Source organism: Vulpes vulpes, chromosome 7 (genome assembly GCF_048418805.1).
Source record: "Vulpes vulpes isolate BD-2025 chromosome 7, VulVul3, whole genome shotgun sequence".
Lineage (NCBI taxonomy): Eukaryota > Metazoa > Chordata > Mammalia > Carnivora > Canidae > Vulpes > Vulpes vulpes.
The window spans coordinates 60,202,003-60,224,419 of record NC_132786.1 but is presented as its reverse complement, the minus strand read 5'-3'; the positions used below and the strand labels follow the sequence as shown (position 1 = coordinate 60,224,419).

Sequence of the window (22,417 nt, the reverse complement as noted above, 5' to 3'; positions counted from 1 at the left end):
TCATTTATATCCCTCCAGAAAGCCAGAGTCTTCAGATTTATCATCTTTACTCATCCAACATGGCTGGAGTGTCAGGCAGCATTTCAGAAAATTCTGGCAGAGAGCCACCAGTTCTTCATTTTTCTGGCAAGAATTCATGCACTTCCCGTTAAGCTTGAAGCATTTCCCATCAAAAAATGCATTCCTGGCTATATAAGGGAAGGAGCCACCTGGATTAATTCTCTCCCCAGATAGATCAAGTTACCAGGTACAGTCATGTAACTAGTTAGTAAAGATTTCTTTACGAGCTGCCGTAGTGTCTCATCTTGCTAGTAGACGAGATGGCAGGAAACTATTTTCTCTCTGATTTTTCTGTCTTTTTGTCACAGGAACTTAAAAACCAGGAAGAACAGATTTGTCTTCCAGCATATGGCGTTAGGCCATGTGGGGCCTTAGGGAAGCATAAGCTAAGACATAATGATCACCTTGTTTCTGTAAACCCCTCCAGGGTGGGTAACTCACCAGCTCACTGTCAAAGTGCTACTTGGTGAGAGCAGAGCAGGTCTGAGGCTGGGCAGATGGCCCAAGATCGGAGTGAACAAGGATAAATCTAGAGCGGGGAAAGTTTGCCGTGGTGGGTGAAAAGAAACGGGTTGCTTAGAAAGGCTCGATCAAATTCCTTTTCCACATTTCATCAAATGTGTTCAAGAGGTAGAGATGTATATTGGGAGTGGATCTCCAAGACTCCTCCGTCTACTCTGCACAGAATACCAGCTCTGGCCTTAGAACTTTATCGTAGCAATCATAAGAGCAGCCCACTTTAAGTTAAGGACAGACACATCTTATCAGACACACAACATGTTAGGGTTTTACTTAATCCAGGGATATGTAAGGATAGTGTCGGATGTACACAAATTGAAATTGATGTCAACATATAAAGGTGGCTAATTCACATATATGTAAAATTAAAACTAGGTGGTTCGGTACCAGCATGTGCGCTAATTATTTCCAGCATCAGCATATAAGTTCATAAGGACAGATACTCCAATATTTCAAAGCTCAGTGAGCTATGGTTCCCATTGCAGGAGACAATACTCTGTCCGCCCTCCTAGTGTTATTAGGTAAGCCCGGGCTGCAGGTACAGGACCTCACTGTTGACAAGAGTCTTTGTATTACATCCAATTGATAGAGATGGTCGAGAAACAGAAAGCCTCCACAGAGGGTGAGAGCATCTGTGTGTACAAGGCTTTGAATGGATCATCACACACACCCATTTAGAGGTTCATATAACTCTGTGTGTGTGTGTGTGTGTGTGTGTGTGTGTGCATGTGGCACATTAATAGGCCAGCTCCATTTGCTTTTATTAGACATTTTTATCTTACATTATCACATATTGTGTTGACTAATTATATAATAAGTCTGACTGGTCCGAAAAGGAGTCCTTGGTCACTTTCCAATGTGTACATCGAGGACAGTGGGGTGAGTAGCTTGCCATAGGTCCTGGACCCCTGTATACCCGGCACAGAATCTACTCACACAGACTTATTGCAAAATAGACCAGTGATACTTGAATCTGGTGTGAAGATTCTGAGCCACTTATGGGGACACCAATAGCATTTGGCATCAATTTGGACTCATTGTCGGTTCTCAAAAATAACCTTTCTCCCTTTCTTCAGCTCTCTGGAACCTGGGATGAATCTAATCTTGGACTTTAATTTTGAGGAGGATCTGACTGGAGCCATTGGAGGCTTCAGCCAGCAGGAGAGTGTGACGAAGAGTCATGATAGGAACTCTCAGGTCCTGGCTTTATTCCCACTCATCTGCATGACTTTGAGAAGCTAACTAACCCAGCTGAGGCTTCCTATCTGTGTCTGGAAAAATATGTGTAAAACAGGCCTTCCAAGCTGAAAGCGTTGCTCTGAATCTCACTAAATTAGAAGGACACAGTTGGGCACCTCAATTTCTCAGTCAGTTAAGTGACTGACTCTAGATCTCAGCTCAGGTCTTGATTTCAAGGTCATGAGTTCAATCTCAAGTTGGGCTCCACACTGGAACCTACTTAAAAAGAAGAAAAAGCAAGAAGTGCCCTTAAAGGCCCACTGGAGAACTACTTGCATTTTACAGTGTGATGTGTTTGTCAAGTACTCAGCCTCAGGGTGAAGGAGTGGCAATTACAGGGTACCGTTTGATCTATGCCATGACTAACACAAAACGGTGTCTGACTTCTATCTCTTTTCTTTTTTTTCTTCTTCTTTTTTCTCTTTTCTTGTCCAGCATTCCTTTCTCTGACTCTTTTCCTTACCTGTCTCATCTCTATCACAACTATTTTTTTTAAAAAAGATTCATAGATGTCTACACTTGCTTTTACATCTTCCCCAATTTTTGTTTTTGTTAGTGAGCATGGAGCTGGGGACCAAAGGACATCTTTCCTGGCATAGCTTGCTTTCTTCAACCCTGTGATACCCAATCCTAGACAATAATGAAAAATGCAAGGGATTTCCAGAAGAGGCATCAGAGGAAAGTCACCTCCTATAGCAAATATTGCCTTGCAGGGCCACAGGGCTGAATGCACCCAGGAGCTCACTGCAGCAGACCCTTTCTCTGGGCCACCTCTATAAAATTCCCTGAAAAGATGTTCCTTTTACCTGGGGCCAGAAGGAAGAAAACAGCAAAAAGAAAGAGGAACGTCCTCATGACTCACAGGGTCCTGAGAGGTCAGCACAGTGTCCGTGATAAAAGAGCAGCAAACACCACATTTATACATTTCACTAGACCAAAGAACATCTTGATCAGTGAGGCATCTCCGCAATGAGGACATGTCCATGCTCTGCCAAGTAGAGCCCACATATATCAGTGGGTGTCAGTCTGTAGCTCATTGTTTTTCTGACTCTGGAAAGTTCCCAAGAATGACAGTGGGGAAGGAGGTAGGATAGAGTAGAGGGTGCATTGATGACCAGGGGTAGAAACATGCACCAGCAGGAATGAAAGATCTGGAATCTGGAAGTTTAGATTTCTAATCCTGACTATGCTCCTTAATAGCTTCTGTTCACTCATATGCAAATGAGAGTAACTATATAATATCACAATGGAGTCAATGGGGTCTGATTTCCAGCTCCAATATTTATGAGTTGTGGCAAGTTGCTCAGCTGAAGCATATGTTTTATTTTTCAAAAAGTGCTTCACAGGTGCGCCTGGGTTACTCAGTCAGTTGAGCATCTTGGCTCTTGGTTTTGGCTCAGGTCATCATCTCAGGATCCTAGGATAGAGCTCTGCATCAGGTTCCTCTCCTGGAGGGGAGTCTGATTGTGAGTCTCTCTCTCCCTTTTCCTTTGCCCCTCCCCTTGCTCTCAGATAAATAAATAAATCTTTAAAAAAGTGCTACACACTTTAAGTGCTACATATATTATCTTATTTAATCTGTAAACAGCTCCCTAGAGTTGTGAGCTTATGGGATATTTGACTATGACTATACACATATATATCAAATATCTGTATATTCTGAAAGTCATGGGATTGCACTAATTTGATTACCTCTTTTTCCTAATCTGGAGTAAATCAGCTAAGTAGTAGAAAGACCTGAATTATTCACTTTAATTCTTCTCTCTTGCGGAATACCTCTCTTTAATGTGATAACAAGCAGATGAACCTCCTTCATCATCACCCCCCTATTATGATTGCTACTAAATGCTGAAATACCTTTGAAGCATTTGTTAAAATAATCATAAACTCCCCCAAAGCAACAAATGCTTGCTGTGTTATTGAAAACACGGTTTTTGTGTGCAATCTGGGTAAGACCATCTGTTTAATTCCTCATACCATAGTGATATCAGTAAACGGTTAAATACATAAATCGCTCTGAAAAAAGGGACACATTTTTACAGAAAAATTGCAGATGGTCCAAGTAGACATCCCCCTGTAGGAGGTGGAGCATAATTCCAAAGAATAGCATGTAGGAGAGCTACAGCATCAGGAGAGGGTGGAGAAATCTGGTATCGTAGCTGAGTGAGCTGGGTGACCATCAGGAGTGACCAGACATGTCCTCATCACATACCCCTGATAAAAGGACAGGTTGAAAAAGACCCTTAGCTCTGTGCTATGCTTCTCCCAAACCCAGAACCCCACTCTGGTTGTGAGAACATATCAGATAAGCTAGAAATCTGTAGTTTGGCTAGAAGGAATATGATATACCTGTGGCAATTTCTCAGTTTTGACAAATACATCATGGTTATAATATTAATAATTATTAGCTTGAATGTTAACATTGGGGATACTAGGGGAAGGGAGCGTGAGAACTCTGAACTGTCTGTGCTGCTTTTTGGCAAATCTAAAATTGTTCCAAACTACACATTTGATATTTTAAAAAACTATTAGGGAATATGCCATGCATCCTCCAGTCACCATGAGGTTTTTGTTGGCTGTGTGTGCGTGTGTGCATGAGCGTGTGTCTATGTGCTGATTATATTTCATGAATAATCCAGTTAAGAATGATAGATTGAAAATACACATTTCCTCTATTCCCTTCCAATCCTCAATTAAAATGATTTCAATCCATAAGAAAAGACAACCTTCCAAAACTTTTCAATTACCCATGGTCTCATTGGGCTTATTTATTGTCTCATGTAATTTATGTCTGCTTCTTAAGGTAGGTCTGATTAGTCAGGAAGTGAAGGTTGCAAACATGAGAGAAGTTGAACCCTTTAACACAAAGAAATGTTGGTAAGGTGAAAGGAAGTCCACTTCATGGAATTTCAGAATTTCACATGGCTTCTCATCTAAACTCAGATCATGTCTCAGTCCCTTCAAGCTACTGTCACAAAAATACAGACTCGGTGGCTTGTAAACAACAAATACTCATTTCTCACAGTTCCAAAGGCTGGAGGTACAAGACCAGGCACCAGCATGGCCGGGTGCTGGTGAGGACCCTCTTCTGGGCTGCAGACGGCTGACTGTTGGCTGTGTTCTCCCTTGGAGGATGGGGCAGGGAACTCTCTGGAGCTCCTTTTATAAGGGTGTTAGCCTCATTCACGAGGACTCCACTCTATTAACCTAATCACATTCCAAAGCCTCACCTCCAAATACCATCACTATGGGGATTAGGTTTCAACATGAATGTTGGGGGGTCACAAACATTCAGACCATGGCATACGTGACCTTGTCTGGTTACAGTCCAAATGCTAACCAACTCTCTTAAGGCCATGTAGTGCTGTAATGGCCAGGAGCCACCTTGTTCACACCTCACTGTGGAGAGTGCAGACGCCTTTGAGTGGGTGAATTCTAGGGGCAGGAGGGTGATAAGTTCCAGGGTTGGGTGGCTGCTCAAGGAAGAGGCAGGATCATGAGAGGTGTCATCAGGGGGCACCTGGACAGGGCTCCATGGAGAGAAGGGCTTCCCAGAGATGGTAGCATGAGGCATCCACCCTAAGGGGGAAGGGAACTCTCAGGGGAGTGGTGCATAAGAGAGGGGCTCATATGTCTACATGATACCTCTCAGCAGCAAGGTGAGGAGTCCGGGGATCACAGCCCTCAGGAAGGCAGGGGCAATTTGCAGTGTTACAGCTATGGGATTTGTCATATCTATGTTGCCAGATGTTGGGGGAACTTTTGTGTCATGTGCAAAGCAGACAGGCTTAAATGGCTAAGAAGATACTTATTTGCATCATACTCGAAGCAATCATGTATGGAAGAATCTGAGTTTGGAGCAGGGGGCTTTGAGCTACAGCAGTGAGCACCATAGGGATCACTACACAGAGGCATCTTTGGCCCATTGATGTGGCCCCATGACAAGGACCAACACTTTAATTTGAGAGTTTCAGAGTCCTCTTATTTTTCTAAGGCCAGAAGTTCACTGCAGGTCAGGATCAGCTCCACAATGTGCAGGACCTAGTTCATCATAAAAATGGAAAGGCCCATGTTGAAAAAGCAGGAAAAAGGTGCCATTAAAGGCACCTAGTTCTTCAATCTGACATAGAAAATTTTCTTAGCTATTTAATATCACAATTCTTCAGGCACAAGGATACATGCAGGACACTTGCAGACTTACCCAGGTGCCTGCGGATCCCCACACTGCCACTGCACATCTGTGTGTGGTTCACCATGTCTGCTGGGTTGCCCCCTCCTGCCAGATGCTGAGGGACTGGCAGCCCATGCTGCAGAGAGAGTCAAGCCGGCTGTGTTTCCTCCAAGAGCCTGCCACTCTCACCCATGGTGACCGGGAAGCTCTTCAAGGATATCTCAACACCTGTGCTGGGATGCAGTCAGTATTGAGTTGGGTCTTGGGGAAAGGCCTGTTCCTGCCAAGTTGCCCACCTACACCATGGCACGCTTATCCCAGGGAGGGGTTAATGGTATGCTAGGCCCTGAGACACCCCAACCCCAGATCTAGGTACATCTGCACCGAGTCCAAGCGAACACTCTGGTAGCCACTTTATATTCATTTCAGTGAGTTTTTTTAAATATCCTATAAAGTCCATACTTTATTACATCCCCATTTAAAGATTTAGAAACAAGTTCAACAAACTAAACAACCGAGGTCACACACTTGCTAAACCAATCTGACTTTAGTCTACGTGGTTCAGTGCCCCCATCTTGCCTTCCCAAAATGAAGAGCAGAGCCTTGAATAAGCAGAGGCAATAGGATGGGACTCATTTGAGGGTATCGGGATATAAATGTTAATTTTGATTCCCAGGTTCTTGATGAATGAAAAGGATGTGGTAATTATGCCTTCGTGCTGCCAGGTGACATTGGTACAGGCTCAGGGATTCAGAGCTCCTTTGGTGAAATGACTGCCACCCCTTTCCCTTTGCTCCTGGGGACATTCACAGGTAGCACAAAGGAAAGCCAGAGATGGAACAGTGCCTGCTTCTGGGCACCTCTTACAGGGTAATCCCCGTGTTCCAAGCATGTCCCAATCATCATCACTCGAACTGGACACAAACCCTGAGGCTGGCAGAAGGAACTGTGTTGTCTCTCAGTAACCATAGTTGCTCCTTATTCTTTGGAGGAGAAAACTGAATTGTGAGAGAGAAGGGGAGTAGCAGGCTCCTACTTGCTGGGCCAGGAGGATCAGTGAGAGGCTCCTGCTTTTCCAGCTCCTGCCTCGTGTTCCTTGCACTGCCCCAGCCAGAACTCTCTGAAGATAAGGCTTTATGGGGACCATCACATCGGGCCTTGATCCTGGGAAATGGAGCATATAAATGTGCTTTCTTCATTGATTCACTTCACTGACCAAGAACGTTCCCCACTTCTTGCAAATATAAGTGAGTCTTCTGTCCTCCCAGAGGCCCCAAACCTCTGCTCTGAAGAGGCTTCCCTCAGAGATGACCCTGAGCAGAAAGATGTCTTGTCTGGTCTTTGTCTTTTTCTTCATTTTGGCTCAATTTCTATCAGGTAATCGCAAATGGATGGAATGGTGAAGAGGCAGGTGATCAAGGCTCTTCTGTGGATCATCGTAAGACTGACGGGAATGGTCGGCTCCCCATTGAGCTTCTCATGGGATTTTCTTGAATCTGTGGTGGCATTTTCTAAGCAAACTGCTATTCCCTCCCCCTCCCCTGTTTTGTAAACCTCCCCCCTGGTTCCTGGGAGTGCTGGCCTTCAGAAATAGAATAGAGAAGCAGCCTGTGCTCTGCTCTCCTTCGACAGCAGATGGGTGGAGCTGGGAATACTGTTTTACACAGAGTTATTTCCTGCACTAATTTTAATATCCAAAATGTGATGATTTAAATTTAGGGTGCCAAGCAGGACTTGAATATTCCCAGCCATTTCCAGGAGGTAAGTTGAATCCCTCACATATAATTTCTACTTTTAGGACCCCTAGCCGGTCAGCTTCCTCTGACTTCTGGAGACAAGGAGTGATGGCAATGACAGTGAGAATAGAGTTGCCTGAAATCCCAGATTTCTGCCTCTGCCTTCTCTTCCTCTTGTAGCCAGCATCATACCTGCTTTGCCATTTCATAGAGAAATCTCTTTGTTACTGGAATGGAATTTTGGCCATAGAGATTTGGACCTGGTGGCTGGTCTCAGGGTGCTAACTAAAGCAGGTTTAGAGGATCAAGCTTGTACCAGCCAATGAGCAATGTTTGGGGAACATGCTCATCCATCTCTTCCCGGCTCTGCTCCCAAACCCAGTAAAATGCATCCCAATCTCTGCTATTGGTCTAGGAAGGATCAAATAAAGGAGATCTCATTACCATTATGGAAGATCTGTCCACGATGAAGAGCCCCCAATCTCTCTCTGTGCTCTCATCTTCTACAGGAAGAACATTAACAACAACAAAAATAACTAAGAGGCTACATAGTGTTTGGTGAAATAGTCTCACCTAAATTACTCCATGTGACCACTAGAATAGTTTACAGTGTAGACAAGCATTTCTAGAATGTCTATATGGCAAATGAGAAAGCAGAGATCGAGCAGTTACTGAGGACACACCACCACTGCCAGGCCCAAACCAGAACTAAACCTAACTTCACCTCTACTTTCAAGGATCTTTTACAACCAAAAGGTCGCCCTTCCACCTTCATCTTGTAACATTTGCAGAACTATCAGGTGTGTATTTTTATGGTTCTGTCGTATACATGACACCTCATCCCCCTTACTTTTGACCCATGCAAGGGCCTTAAACACGTGGAGAACAGAGATGGGGCTATCCCTCCTTCAACGATACCTCTTCCCCAACTCCATCCTGAGAAGAGGAAAGCTCTTTGAAAATCTGGGGCTGGTTCTTAAAAACACTCTTTACAATTGTACAAACCACCCCCACCCTCATTCTTTTGTGGCTGTTAACCTTCTCCTCATTTTCAGGGAGTCCCTGGAAAGGTGTATAAGCTACTATTTCTTGAACTAGGTGATTTTGCTGTTTGTGAGCCGTGTTGGCTTGGCCGGGGCAAATGCAGGAGGATATGCACCGAGGATGAGAAGGTTGTTGGAAATTGCAAGATGAACTTTTTCTGTTGCCGACGGAGGATCAGGTGAACCAGACCAGCCCTCCCCTGGCCTTCAAAGTGGGACTTGATATTCAAGGGAGGACAAGAGAAGTCGTGTGCCTTACCCAGGTCACACTGTGAGTGAGTCTCAGAATCATTCTTGTGTCTTTTTCCCTTGGTTTTGTTTCTTTGCTTATTTTTTAAGATAATCCTTAAAAAAAATCTAGGTCCAAGTGGGCATCTAATAGCCCAATCAGATACTACTACTATGTATTTGTAGAGTCTCTTGTAATTTATAAATCTTTCCTCCATACTTTCCTCATATGGCTCAAGATCAACTTATGATTTCATTATCTCCATTTATATTTGAAAAAACTGAGACCCAGAGAAGCTTTCATTTCTTCAAGGTCATAGCCTGGAAGCTGGAAAAGGATGTGCACACCCCTGTCATGTTCTGTGTATCTCTCTTTGTATAATAATTTAAACTGAATAGATAAACAGAAATGACATCTGCATCTCTGTTAATGGAATTACAATTCTATAGCATACAATAAATTATTCACATCATTTCTTGGTATATCAATAAGCGATCAGTCATTGATTCTGTATTTTTAAGCAACTCATACCTACTCAGTTAAGGTCCATGACCCCAAATTTGCCCTTCTCTTCTTGCCAACAAATGAAAATGTCAGAGGTCGAGTTAAAATGCTCAGCATGGATTGTGCATGTATGATTGACTATCTATAGCTTTTCTTTATGAAATAAAATTTGTAGCTTCATATAACAAGAGTGAAAATTATTCATCTTACAGCAGCTACTCAAATTTGATCACTCAGTTTTCACATATGATTTTAATTTCACATAATGATTTCTCTTTACATTTGAGCTACCATTGTACTATTTTGCACAGATACATTCCCTGTCCTTTCTTTGCTTTGCTCTGTGTAACTGGCACAATTATCGGCAAATTATGTTCCTTTTTTTGCAAACTATGTTCTTCAAGCGTCCTGGCTTATGGTTGATTTCAGTTGATGCAAGTGTGTGGTGGCAAAAGGGTAGATGGGAAGAAGGGAGAGCCGCAGATTTCTCTCCCACACTCTCTGCTCCAGAGGTGGCTTATCTCCCATAGCAAAGCCCCTGCTTCTATGTCCTTGCTTCTCCCTCAGCCCTGATGCTGCAGGCACAGCTCCTGCCAGCCAGTCCTACCACCTGGGTTCACACTACAGACTCATGCTTTTCCCCCTGCCATCAGGCAGTGGGGACCTCCAGCTAGGACTAACATGGGGGCCGCCTCACTGCTCCCTTTTTGCATGTTCAGCTTTGCCAACACTTTATCACCTCCTCTGTATTTAAATCTTCTCCATCAAACTACCTGGTGTGGGATCTGTTTCCATGCTTGGAGTCTGACTCATAGGGCTTTTCTGTTGGTCTTACTGTCAGATCTATTTACATTTGCTCAATTGTTCTCCAAAAGGATCTGAGTCATCACCTTCGCCAACCCCGGAATGCTTCCCTCAGTTTCGCAGGAATTAACTCAGGGAAGTGGGAAATGGGGCAACATAAGAATCTACAGTGGAGTGATCATCTGTCGGTGGGTCCTCCTCCTCAGGTCCTCACAGCAAGAGCACTGTGGATGGTTTAGGGAGGACTATGAGACCAGATATTCCAAACACTGCATTCCTTGATTACCCAAATTGAAAACACTTTGGACTCTAACTGGTGTCTCTTTTATGGAAGGATTCATGCGTATGTCTCAGTCATACAGAGAGGTGGATCAGTGGCTGTGCCCTGATATTCCCTTACTAATAACATCCCATAGATATATAGCATCTATGTATAGCATCCCATAGATGCTCACCTACTCATCAATCACCCCTATTTCTCTTGCTCTCCCCAATTTTCTTCACTTGGCTTCTTTCTAGGACTTTTTTTTTATCCATCCTCCTTCTTCCTGAGACAAGCAATCCTCCTTATAAAATAATAAAAACTCAACCCATACTAATTTCTTACTAAAATCAGCACTTTCTGGTGTCAAGTGGCTGCCCGTGGCTTCCTCAGATAAATTTCTGTTAATTTCCATAGTAATTCATGGAGATCTCTGGATGTCAGTCTTCTGCATTTTCTGAAGAAGAAAGTCTTCTATATGGTGGATGGGTCAGAGGGAAATGGTCAGGAAGAGACAGTGGTTTTCCCCTGAAGTATCTCCACTCTAGTCTACATAATGCTCCTGCTTAGCATGACTTTACCTCCATTAAGTTTGAAATTGTGGCTCTGGTCTTACTATGCTAACCATGTATTGTCCCTTCTTGATTCAGGTTCCATTTCAAAACCCCCTCACAATAACGGAAAGGGAATGACAGTGTCTGTAGAACAAGATTGATCAGTTTGTGCTGAATTCCCAAATGGCAGAGGACAAAACATTAAGAATCATCTTCTCTCATATTCCCCAACTGAAGTACTGAACCCCAGGGATAGGAATAGCAAAGAAGTTGACCACAAAATGTGCTCTGATACACTTAGCCTTGTGTCTATGCCTTGAGAGTATAAAAGAAAGCTAGAGAAGGCAGAGGACAAATTTCCTTGGAAAATGTGTTAGTGGGCTGGGATTGGGACCTCACTGTGGCTCTCAAGGGGGACGGGTGAGGAAGACAGCACTTTTATACACAATCCACACAACCCACACTGTATTGAGGTGAGCTTCAAGAGGCTACTTGGAAAATTCAACATGCCGCCCTGTGCTTCTATACCTGAGCGTGCTGACAGGCGAAGAACTCCGGCTGGAGTTGTCCACGATGGCAGGATAGAAAGATCAGCCATGGGGTCACTGCACTTATGATATTAGGTAGGGCAAAAGGGGCATGGCTCCCATTGATCAAGTGAATGCCACACAAGATCACTGGGCTGGGTGGCCCGGGTGGTTCAGTGGTTTGGTGCAGCCTTTGGCCCAGGGCATGATCCTAAAGATCCGGGATCAAGTCCCACGTCGGGCTCCCTGCATGGAGCCTGCTACTCCCTCTGCCTGTTTCTCTGCCTCTCTCTCTCTCTGTCTCTCATGATTGAATACAAAAAATTTAAAAAAAAAAAAAAAAAGACCGCTGGGCTGAAACCATACTAAAGGGAATATTCCCAAATAATGTGACCTGCTAAATCAAAGGGACTCAGTAGTAAGTCATTTTTGGATACATTGGTGGAGTAGAGGGAAATTCATAAGATCCACTAGAAAGAACATCAACCATTCACGAAACTGTGCAATGCCACGAACCAACAGGAGCCTTGCAAGAACACATAAATGTGCTCCCCCAAAGAGATCTACCTTGGAAGACTGCTGGACTCATTTATTTCACTGTGTCACAAAGTACCACAAAAGTTAGCTGCTTAAAACAGCACGCCCTCTCTCAGAGTGCTGTGGGTCCAAAGTCCAAGCATGGTGTATCTGGACCCCTGCTCAGGGTGTCAGGAGACTGGCAGCATGGGGTCAGCTGGGACTTTGATCTAATCTGAGGCAAGAGATCCCCTTGCATCCCCCTGGGGCTGTCAGGAAAAATTGTGTCACTTGTGGTTGTTGGCCTGCAGTGGGTTGCTGTCTTCTTGCAGGATGTCGGCCAGGCATTGTGCTGAGCACACAGGAGCTGCCTGGAATTCCCTGACCTGTGGCTCTTTCCATAAAATGGCAGGTTTCTCCTTCAGGGCCACCCAGAGTGTGTCTTGTACTTTAAAACTCCTACTTCTGTCTGACAGCACAAAAGAAAGGGGAGAAAACCCAGCTATACAGAATAATGCTTTTGTTCACCATTGGAATCTAGTTGTTTAAAATTAATTGCAAATTCATTTACAACATAAACATACATAGGGCCATAATTAATTAAACAAGGGAAATATCAGTAGAGAACAGAAAATAGAAAGAAATGTTGATACTGAAAGTTATAATACCTGAAAAAGATTCACTGAATAGATTTGAGAGCATAGAAAATATGACAGGATCAAGAGTCACTGATATTTGACAAGGAAATTCAAATGGTACCTCGGAAATATCTGTTTAACACAAAAGGAGTCAGTAATGCAGGAAAGGTGGGTGGAGGAGAAATTTAGAAAATAAATAGCGGGGGGACCTGGTGGCTTAGCTGGTTAAGCTTCTGACTGTTGATTTTGGCTCAGGTCATGATCTCAGGATTGTGAATCTGAGCCCAACACAGAGCTTTATTGTAATTCTCTCTCTCCCACGTCCCTCCCCACCCTCCACTTTAGCTCTCCCTCTCTCTCCTGTCCAGTCATAGGTAAATAAATACATAATAATAAAAAAAACTATAATAGCAAATGGCAGATGTAAATCCTACCTCATCAATTATGGTATTAAATGCAAATGAATTAAATACTCCAGTTAGAGTCTAGCAGAAAGGTTTTTTTAAAAAAAATTTAAAGATCCAACTATATGCTGTGTGCCTGTGTGAAAGGGACACGCCGGATTCAATGAAATGAAGAGGTCAAAAGTAGAAGGATGGAAAAAGATGGAGCTAGAGACAAGAGAACTGCGTACCGTGGTAGACAGGTCAACCCCTTAAGAAGACATGACCATTATAAGCGTGTATAAAGCTAACAAGAGCCACGAAATACATGAAGTGGGAACTGACACATTGAAGAGAGAAATCAATAGTTCAACAAAAGTATATGTGTTTTATAGCCTAGCATGTGATCTGTGTTGATGAATGTGTCATATGTACTTGAAACAGGTGTGTATGTGTGTTTTGCAGTCATTTTGTGTTTTATTCCATAAATACCAACTCAGTCAACGTGGTGGTAGTGCTGTTTACATCAAACCTGTGTTTGTTAATTTTGGGTCTACCCTTTGCTGGAAAGAATGACATCACAATCTTCGGCTCTCCTTGTAGAACTGTGTTTCCCCTTTTTAATCCATCCAGTTATTGTGTAAAAGTGTACGGCAGCATCCCACTCTCCATTTGATGATATTCTTTTTTATCTGAAATGAATATTGGCACTCCAGCTTCCTTACTCTAGATATTTTCATAGTTTATGTTTTTCCATTCATGTGTTTTCAGCCTGTCTTTATCTTTTGATATTTAATGCTTTCCTTATAATTTGTGATCTGAGGTTACTCTGCCACTTTATTTCCTGGCTTTGACAATTCACAATTATGGACAATGTCCCCTTTGGAGTAGGCTGGGTGATGGGTGCCTAAGACCTCTCTGTACCATTTTTGGAACTTATTGTGAGTCTATAATTTTCTCAAAGGAAAAAAATGTTTGGAGTGAAGATTCCTTTATGGATAACATATAGTTTTGTCTTCCTATTTAATCCATATGATTATCTCTGCTGTTTAAGGAGAATATTCAGTCCCTTAACATTTTTACATAATTAATGATAGATTAGTAAGATGTTGGTCTATCAATTGACTATTTTTGATGGGTTTGTTCTCCTTGATTTTGTTCCTCTGTTCTCTCTCTCTTATCTTCTTCAGATTACTGGGATATTTGTGTCAACATTTGCATTATAATATATGTATTATAATTAATGGCTTCACTGCTATTATCAATACACATCCAACTTATGGTTGACGTTAATCCACTTTCTTTAAAATTTGGAAGGCTTGTAATCATATAGGCAGACCTATTTCTTCCTATTCTCATAGTCTTTTTGCTATATTTTTTGTATGTATCACATCCACATACAGTATAAACCCACAAGGCAATGTTACAGATTTTGCTTTAAGAAGTCACATAAACTTCAAATAAATTTAAAGACAATGTATTTTTTTAAGTACTTACACTGATATTTATCGTTTCTGATGTTTTTCATTTTCCTTGAAAACCAAATTTCCTTCTGGTATTTCCCTTCAGCCTAAAGAATTTCCTTTTATAGTTACTGTAGGGAATCTCTCCTAGAGAAAAATTCTTTCAATTTTCTTTGCCCTGAATACATGTTTATTTTATCCTCCCTTTTTAAGGGAATCTTTCCTGCAGATGGAGTTTGGGGCTGTGGCAGTGTTGTGCTTGTTTTCCTTCAGCTGCTGCAAGGTGTGTGCACAGTCACCTGACCTCTTTCAATTATGAGGAGAAGCCAATTGCTGTTTCCCTGAACTGGACATGTTTTTTTTTTCCTTTGGGTACTTTCACAATATTCTCCCTTTTCTGGACTTTAGAAGTTTGACTGTGATGTGCCTGAGCATAGTATTTATATTCTTTGTGATTCAAGGAGCTTCCTGGTTTTGTCAGCTTGTGCCTTTCACCAAATTTGAGAGTTTTCAGACATTATTTCCTTGAACTACTTTTTAATGCATTCGGTTTCTCTCCTCATTCTCAGACTCCAATGACCTGTCTGCTCTAGCTTTTGATATTATCCCTCAGACCCTCAAAGGTCTATTTTTCTCAATCTTTTTTCTTTCTGATCTATAGGTTGCATACTTTTTATTGATTCAGTGACTCTTGATCCTGTCATATTTTCAATGCTATCAAATTTATTCAATTAATCTTTTTCAGGTATTATATCTTTTAGTATCAACATTTCTTTATATTTTCTGTTCTCTAATGACATTTCCCATGTTTAATATTGATTGCAAGTGTATTTTCTTTAGTATTGGAGCATGTTAAAATGAATATATTAAAGTATTTGTCTGATTATTTCAACATCATTGAAGTCCTGGACACTGTGAATGTTGTGCTGAAGAGGATATGAATATGCTACATCCTCTGAAGAAGGCTGACATTTTTGTTTGAACAGGAAAGTAATTCTATTAAACTCAATTGACAAGTATTGCCTAGTCTGTAATGAGCAGCAGCTCAAATCTCAGAGGTATTTGTGTGTTTATCTTGTTTTGTTTTACCTTAATTAGATGCATGCACGGTTCTCCCCAGAAGTCATGGGAGAGTTCATACAAAGACCTAAGCTCCCTTCTCTGAGACTTCATTTCCAGCAGCCATGGTCTTCCTTGACTCTGGATTTATAAGTTCAGAAAGAGGAGAGATATTTTTGTTTGTTTTGAGTTAGCCTCTCCATGCCACATTGCAATCAGAAAGAATGTACTCTTTGCTGTTTAATTCTTCCAAGTTCTAACTTTTTTTCCAAAAAGTTAAATACGCCTGTATTTATTTCAACTTTCATATTCTTCAGGTAATTTTTCCCCCACAGTTTCACTTGTTATTAGTGGGAGGGTCTACTTGTCAGGAGCTCACTTTGCTTTATTTGAAATGGAACTCATCTTTTGAGTTTTAATCTTTCAAGTAACGCCCCTGCTTAAAAATCCTTCAATAGTTTCCCTTTGATTTTAGGATAAAATTCAAAATTTCTTAGTAAAATGTAAATAAACATATACTTAGTTCTCCAACCCATATTTGTTGAATGAAAGCTATTCCCATAAGATATGAGCTATGGTCACATTTTGTCATAATACCATTATCCTTAATAATAATATTTACAAATGTAAAAACTTTAAACATTTAGTAAGATTTCTGAATTAATTGTTTGACTATTCATGAATTACCCTAATTAGACAGCTATCAATTAAGTCAAAGAACCCAGATATTTTGAACGGCTACTGCTGCAAAGCACTTTATGAAGAATCAATGGAAAGAAAAGGATGGAAGGAAAATTGGTTTTTCTGTTGAGTTGATAGTCAAATTGGATGGATAAAAATTCTTCACATACTATAATTTTTGAAAAGCAATTATAACAGGTACCCATTAGTAACTGCCAAGATAATCTTGTAAGAGACCAAGTTGCAAGTAACATCTTAAAGAAGAAAAGGAGTGGGAGTTATCGATCTTCTGGAAGTGCAGGTACCGGAGATGGGGCTTCAGGGAATAGATGTCTAGGCAGAGACACAGAATGTAGGAATCCAGGCAGGGGGACTAGCTGTCTGCCTTACTCTCTGGTAGACATCATTGAGGTAACTCCTGATCCAGCAGCCCACAAGTTACTCAGTGGAGCATGAAAAATAGTTTCCTTTTAATGGACATTTCAAACTGAAGTTGTCTTCCAGCCCTTTCAGAGCTGTAGAACTTGTTTTAATCAACTTCCCTTGATAAAAGAGCTGGATTCTAGCAACTATACCTCCTTTATCCTCTCTCTACTGATGTCTGGAGCCATGAGAATTTTTTTCTTAGTTTCTGCTGCTCTCATTCTCCTTGCTCACATTTTGTCAGGTAAGAGGGAAATCCTAATAGATGTAAGGGTGGCAATCTGTCTTTTGAGAAGAAAGTTCAGGTTTTAGAAAAGTGCATGACTCATCCCTGTATTCTAAAAATGTCCCAGCACAAAGCAGTTACTAGAAATCTTTTCTTGAGCTTAAACACAAAACTGCTGAGCTGGACTATCTCCACCCAGAAGGGTGTCTGGTTAATTTCCCCCAAAGCTCCACCAAGGGATTCAGACTTCTCTTTACAGTTAGTTCTCTTTCCATCTTCTGTAATTGTCCACACAGCTTCAGCGTGTGCCAAAGCAATAGCTCTAAAATGAGAGAAAATTTCGGAGGCAACTTTCAAGCACACTTTTTAAATTAGACAAGTATAGCTTTTACAGCTTAATTGAAACAAAACTTATGTTAAGAGATTCTTAGTATCGTCTTTATGTTTTTTTTCCTATTTTTATGTTTTATTAGTTGGTCCAAATCTCCTAATCTTAGATTACTTAGAATTTCTTTCTAGTTCTCACATACTAATAGAAAATTATATCATTTAAAAAATTAACATCTTGATTGGTTTGCTTTTATATCTTTGAGAGCTTTGAAATGGTCTCTTTTTGCTCAGTACTGCCGAGACTCTATCCCTAAGACATTTTTAAAAGATTTATTTATTTATTTTAGAGAGAGAGACAGAGCTGAAGAGGGGCAGAGGGAGAGAGACAATCTCAAGCAGACACCCCAGTGAACGCAGAGCCTGATGTGGTGCTTAATCCCATGACCTGACATCATGGCCTGGGCCAAAATTAAGAGTCTGATGCCCAACTGAGACACTCAGGTGCCATTGCCCCCCACCAAGAAACTTTTATATCCATCCCTTCTCAACTATACTTCTGTTATTAAGTCATTACTAGTGGGGGTTCCTCATGTATTATGAAGCACTTTACTACTTCATGATTTCCGGATTTCTGCACTTGCTTATTACACAATCAGGCCTCAATAGGGCTACCAAACCAATACATATAACACTTAATAAGCAATTGTTTGGGCACTATAGAAAAAGTACGTAAAATGGAGGTAAAAAATATAATCAGAGTATGATCTTCATGCTTAATTTACTTGAAGTTTACTATTTTATTATTTCTGTGTTGGTAAAAAATAGGTTCCCCAGAATAGTAAATAGGTATTTGATAAATTTCAAATATAGAAAAAAGTGAATGGGTGAGATGGGAAGATTCATAAAAACTATAACACAAAACAGTTCTCATAAGTGCCATAAATGATGCAAAATATAAAGAAAAGCCATGGAAGCAGAACTGTGGTTCTAACTGTGGGATCAGAAGGGCCTTCTTGGGAAGTGTTCTTCACCTTGCACTTTTGAAAACAGGTGTAAAATCATGCCCTTACATTTCAAAGTCTCATTGATCAGGTCAGTTACTTGGTTTCTGCTCCAGCCGTTTCCTGGAGGTCAGACAATGGATCCAGGTAGAGAAACACATTTTAAGCCATCTTCTCCATTCCCATTCAAAAGTCTCTGACTCATTAAGGGCTTCTTGTTCCCAAACTCAGCTCAGGTACATTTGAATCCTAACAACAAACGTAGTGTGGGCTCAATGTAGGAGCGCCACAATCACCACAACCACGCAGAATCTCAGAGCTGGAAGTGAGTTCAATGATCAGTAGAAGAGGTAATGAACACAGATTTTTTTACACCAAAACACCTGAAGTTGGATCTCAGGTTAATCCTTCTATATTGTGTGAACCTTTGTGCTTCAGTCTCCTTTCTAGAAGGGGTAATAATAATAATAATAATAGGATTGTTTGAAAGATTAAGATACTTGTTATGTTAATAAGAGGCAAACTTATTTTAACAAAGACATTTAAAAAGAGAGTAAATGAAAAAATAGTTTATATTTCTTTTAGGGAAAAATCCAAAAAACAGGTAAGTTGACCATTATGGTTAGAAAGAAGACTCTTCTCCACCAAGTTACTTTGAGCCTAGGGAGGAAGGTCAACTTTGTATCCTAAACATGTGTCTTTCATCTGGTTCTAAAGATGCTCTGACAGGAAGGGCTGAAAAGCAAGTAAACTGCGTGATCAAGAAGATTGCACAGAAGCATCTACATCATTTGATTCCTGTTTCGTTGTCCAAACTTACCCATGCAACCATACAGAGCCACGGGGCCTGGGACTGATGTCCTTTGCTGAGTCTCCTCGTGTTATCCAGAGATTCCATTACTCATTGTTTGAAGTGAGAAGTAACTGTTTGGGGAAGGTTTACCAATCCCTCTGTTTCTATAATCTGCTGAAACAAAGCCAGGCACATCCTCTGTGCCCTGAGAAAGTACACTATTATTATTCTCTGCTTATCATTGTTTTTTAATCATCATTCTCATTCTTATTATCTGCCTCAATTAAGTATTTAAACACCTTATGAGTATTCCATGTCAGTTGATTGGCTAGATGCCTGATGAATTTCCGTAGTCTATTACAATATCCCAGGTTCAAATTTGGACTATTTTAAAAATTTCCCCTTACTTTGAGCAGAAATCTAAGGCTGTGCAATTCCTTTCTGTTGGTCTGAGTCCTAACTGGGGCATGAAGAGGTTCAGTGTTTCTTCAGCATGGCATTATCTCAGGTATACGACAGCAATATGTGTTCTTTCTCCTCCTCAAAGCTGTATTTTCCAAGAACAGGTTCCCTTTGGGAGTGACTACCAGTTCTTTGTATTATTTCTCCTGAGAACATCTATCACCAAAAACTTTTTCAATCACTTCTCTCAAAATACCTTTACTCTCTTCAGCTTAACCTTTGTTCAGAAGAAAAACTCGTTGTCCACATCACTCTGAATTCCAGAATTAAACCCATTATTCATTGATATTTCTTACAGAATGGATCAGCCTCAGGTTTCTTTTATCTTTGCACCTAAAGCCTTGAAACTCTACAGCCACGTGGCTGTCATCTATCGTTGCATGTGGTCTCTCGTTGACCTGCCTACAGTATAAACAGCACCATCTTTCCCTTTTGTTATATGTCTGAGACTATTAATTTGGAGACATGAAAACAATCACACATTGGGAAGGAATGTTATTGAAGTTAGAAAGTAGACTGCCTCTATCCCAGGAAGACATGCTCTGCTTCTAGATATCCTAGAAATGACTATGGCAGAGGGAATTGAATACCCAGTAGGGACACTGTGTAAGTTGTGCAGGGAATCTGAGCTCCCATACAGCTGCTCGGGTGACATGTGCTTTTTCTGATTGCTAGGCGTGTACTCTGTGTCTGCAGGAGACTCGGTAATAGGGAATTGTGATTTTGGCCTGGGTGATGTTATGTTGCTTTCTGGTCACCAATTACTGGATAACTGAGGCCTTGCTTTCTTCCCTCAGCTCATGGAGCTATACACAGAAGGATGCAGTGTCAGAAGATGGATGGTCGCTGTGAAGTTGAGTGCCTTTCCTTTGAAGATAAGATTGGGGGCTGTAGAGCTGAATTGACACCACTTTGCTGCAAAAAAAGGAAAAATAATTAAAAGCCAAGCAGGAGCTACAGAAAGTGAGAAGCAAAGATCCTTTGGCTGTGAGCTCCATGCAACAAACATCTCTGGATTTTTCTCTCTTGACCTCCAACATGGGCATTCTATGAATGAAGCTGTCAATCCAGCTTCTGACACTGCAGAGAAATACCCTCTGTAGGCCTTGAGGGGCCTGGGGGAAGGCACTGTGTTATGTTGGCCTTTGGAATCCCCACTTGCTGGTAGAGGCCTCATTAATTATTTTATGGATTGATAGAGTGAGCAGATTAACAGATGAAACAGGTAGAATGGAAAGGTGGAACCATGGTTGAAAAGTTCTAAAACCCTGGCTTCAGACAGAGGTGTAACCCTGGGTCTTTGTCGTTCAGACTCTGGTGTCTGTAATATGAGACGACTCAACCACATAGTAACTGGCCCATGTGATCGACACAAATTGTGGCCGCCTTAGCAGTACTGCTGGCTCATGCTTCTCCAGCTCCTTCACAGATAGCTGTTAGCATGGCTTCCCCTCCCTCTTCAATCTGGGACATCAAGTGTCATAATGAAAAGGGCCTGTGTCAAAGGTTAAGCTGGCCAAAGATTGGGTAGCATCTTCATGCTGGCCACTTGTAGTGAGAATGTAGCAGTCATGGCCTCTTCAAGAGCAGGGTTCCTAGAGATAGTCTAATTCAACACCTTCATTACAGCGGAGGAGATAGAGACCCAAGCAGATGCCACTGTTGCCGGGTTAGGCACAGCAACACTTCTGGCTTTTGGTCTTATGTTCTTAGCATGTCCACAAAATGGGGCCCTGGCTGAGAGCAGAAGCCTGAGCACGGAATACTTTTTCGCAGCTCCAGTGAGCAGCTGGGTGGAATAAGAAGTGGAAACAGCTGCAGAAGAATTGGACACTTCCCCAGATCCCTCCTGTGACCCTGTGATTCTTGCTTTTCTGGGCTGATAGTAATGGCAAACAGGCTGTAAAGTAAGAAATAAAAACATGTTTTTAAAAAATGTTCTGGCGCAGCTACATATCTTCATGGCTAATGGGCTGATTTTTTTATTCTGAAAACCACGCAAGAGCCGAGTGGGTAGAGAAACTCTCTTTTTGCATGTAGCACAGGTCCTGGGGTCTTCCCAGAAGTTGTTTACCCAGGCCTCAGATAAAACTAACTGCCTTTGAGAATCTAAATGTATTTAGGTCTCATCCCCTGCTCTTTCTTTTTTTTTTTTTTTTCTCTCTCCCCTTTCCTTGCAAAATTAACAGTGGTGTGTATAATGTCTTCCTCTGCTTCTCGACTTACAGAAACATTCTCTACTGGGATTTCATGCTGCTGGGATTTCTCTTAATGAGGAGACCATGACCTCTTAGACATGTGTCGGTCACCATGCTCTTTGTAAAGACTCCAGGGGCACCCTCAGCAATCGATGGTTGGTATTTTTTGTTACCTTAGTACTTTCGTGAGCATTTCGCCATGTGGTCTGTCTCCTCCTTCATTCCTGTCTCCTCTGCCCTCGAGGATAGAAGTCTTCCAGCTACTTTCTTTCTCTTCTTCCCTGTTCTCCTATGTTCTCCCTTTCCTGGGATTGTGCACACCCTGGATGCATCAATCTTCATATTACACATGTCTCTAAGCAATTCCATGAGCTCCCGTGGTTTCAGCCTCTCCTGTTGATGTGGCGTGACCTACTCACCAGCCTTTCCAGGCTCCAGGCCTCCGTTCTCTACTCCACTCCACGGCAGTGCATGGATGCCCTGCATACTGCATCTGCTAGACCTGGAGACCAGTTGCTCCCCATTAGCCCGTTTAATGGAAGACATGGCAGTAGGCAGGAAATTAAGATGAAGGGTGAAGACTCTCCCTTCCATTT

General features: G+C 41.7%; 3 protein-coding genes across 3 annotated transcripts; 2 read left to right on the top strand and 1 right to left on the bottom strand.

The window, feature by feature from the left end:
- LOC112934493 (beta-defensin 106A-like) lies at positions 1 to 2,673 on the bottom strand. Its single transcript, XM_026017951.1, has 2 exons — positions 2,625 to 2,673; positions 1 to 188 (listed from the first exon to the last, which is right to left on the bottom strand). Exons 1-2 carry the CDS (start codon positions 2,671 to 2,673, stop codon positions 1 to 3), a joined length of 237 nt encoding a protein of 78 aa, XP_025873736.1.
- Positions 2,674 to 7,296: 4,623 nt separating this feature from the next.
- Positions 7,297 to 8,951, top strand: LOC112934494 (beta-defensin 105A-like). The gene is made up of 3 exons (XM_072762660.1): positions 7,297 to 7,366; positions 7,709 to 7,750; positions 8,824 to 8,951. Exons 1-3 carry the CDS (start codon positions 7,297 to 7,299, stop codon positions 8,949 to 8,951), a joined length of 240 nt encoding a protein of 79 aa, XP_072618761.1.
- An 8,034-nt stretch (positions 8,952 to 16,985) lies between these two features.
- On the top strand, positions 16,986 to 20,563 carry LOC140599512 (beta-defensin 107A-like). Its single transcript, XM_072762659.1, has 2 exons — positions 16,986 to 17,055; positions 20,421 to 20,563. The coding sequence occupies exons 1-2, from the start codon at positions 16,986 to 16,988 to the stop codon at positions 20,561 to 20,563; spliced, it is 213 nt and encodes a 70-aa protein (XP_072618760.1).
- The last annotated feature ends 1,854 nt before the right edge of the window (positions 20,564 to 22,417 follow it).

What these genes read in the sequence shown, in the direction of transcription:
- LOC112934493 (XM_026017951.1), bottom strand. Translation starts at nt 2,673, where the DNA reads ATGAGGACGTTCCTCTTTCTTTTTGCTGTTTTCTTCCTTCTGGCCCCA. An exon ending in TTTCTTCCTTCTGGCCCCAG is followed by an intron (nt 189 to 2,624) that starts GTAAAAGGAACA and finishes TCCCTTATATAG; the next exon opens with CCAGGAATGCATTTTTTGAT.
- LOC112934494 (XM_072762660.1), top strand. Translation starts at nt 7,297, where the DNA reads ATGACCCTGAGCAGAAAGATGTCTTGTCTGGTCTTTGTCTTTTTCTTC. An exon ending in TTTGGCTCAATTTCTATCAG is followed by an intron (nt 7,367 to 7,708) that starts GTAATCGCAAAT and finishes ATTTAAATTTAG; the next exon opens with GGTGCCAAGCAGGACTTGAA. An exon ending in TTCCCAGCCATTTCCAGGAG is followed by an intron (nt 7,751 to 8,823) that starts GTAAGTTGAATC and finishes TTCTTGAACTAG; the next exon opens with GTGATTTTGCTGTTTGTGAG.
- LOC140599512 (XM_072762659.1), top strand. Translation starts at nt 16,986, where the DNA reads ATGTCTGGAGCCATGAGAATTTTTTTCTTAGTTTCTGCTGCTCTCATT. An exon ending in CCTTGCTCACATTTTGTCAG is followed by an intron (nt 17,056 to 20,420) that starts GTAAGAGGGAAA and finishes TTCTTCCCTCAG; the next exon opens with CTCATGGAGCTATACACAGA.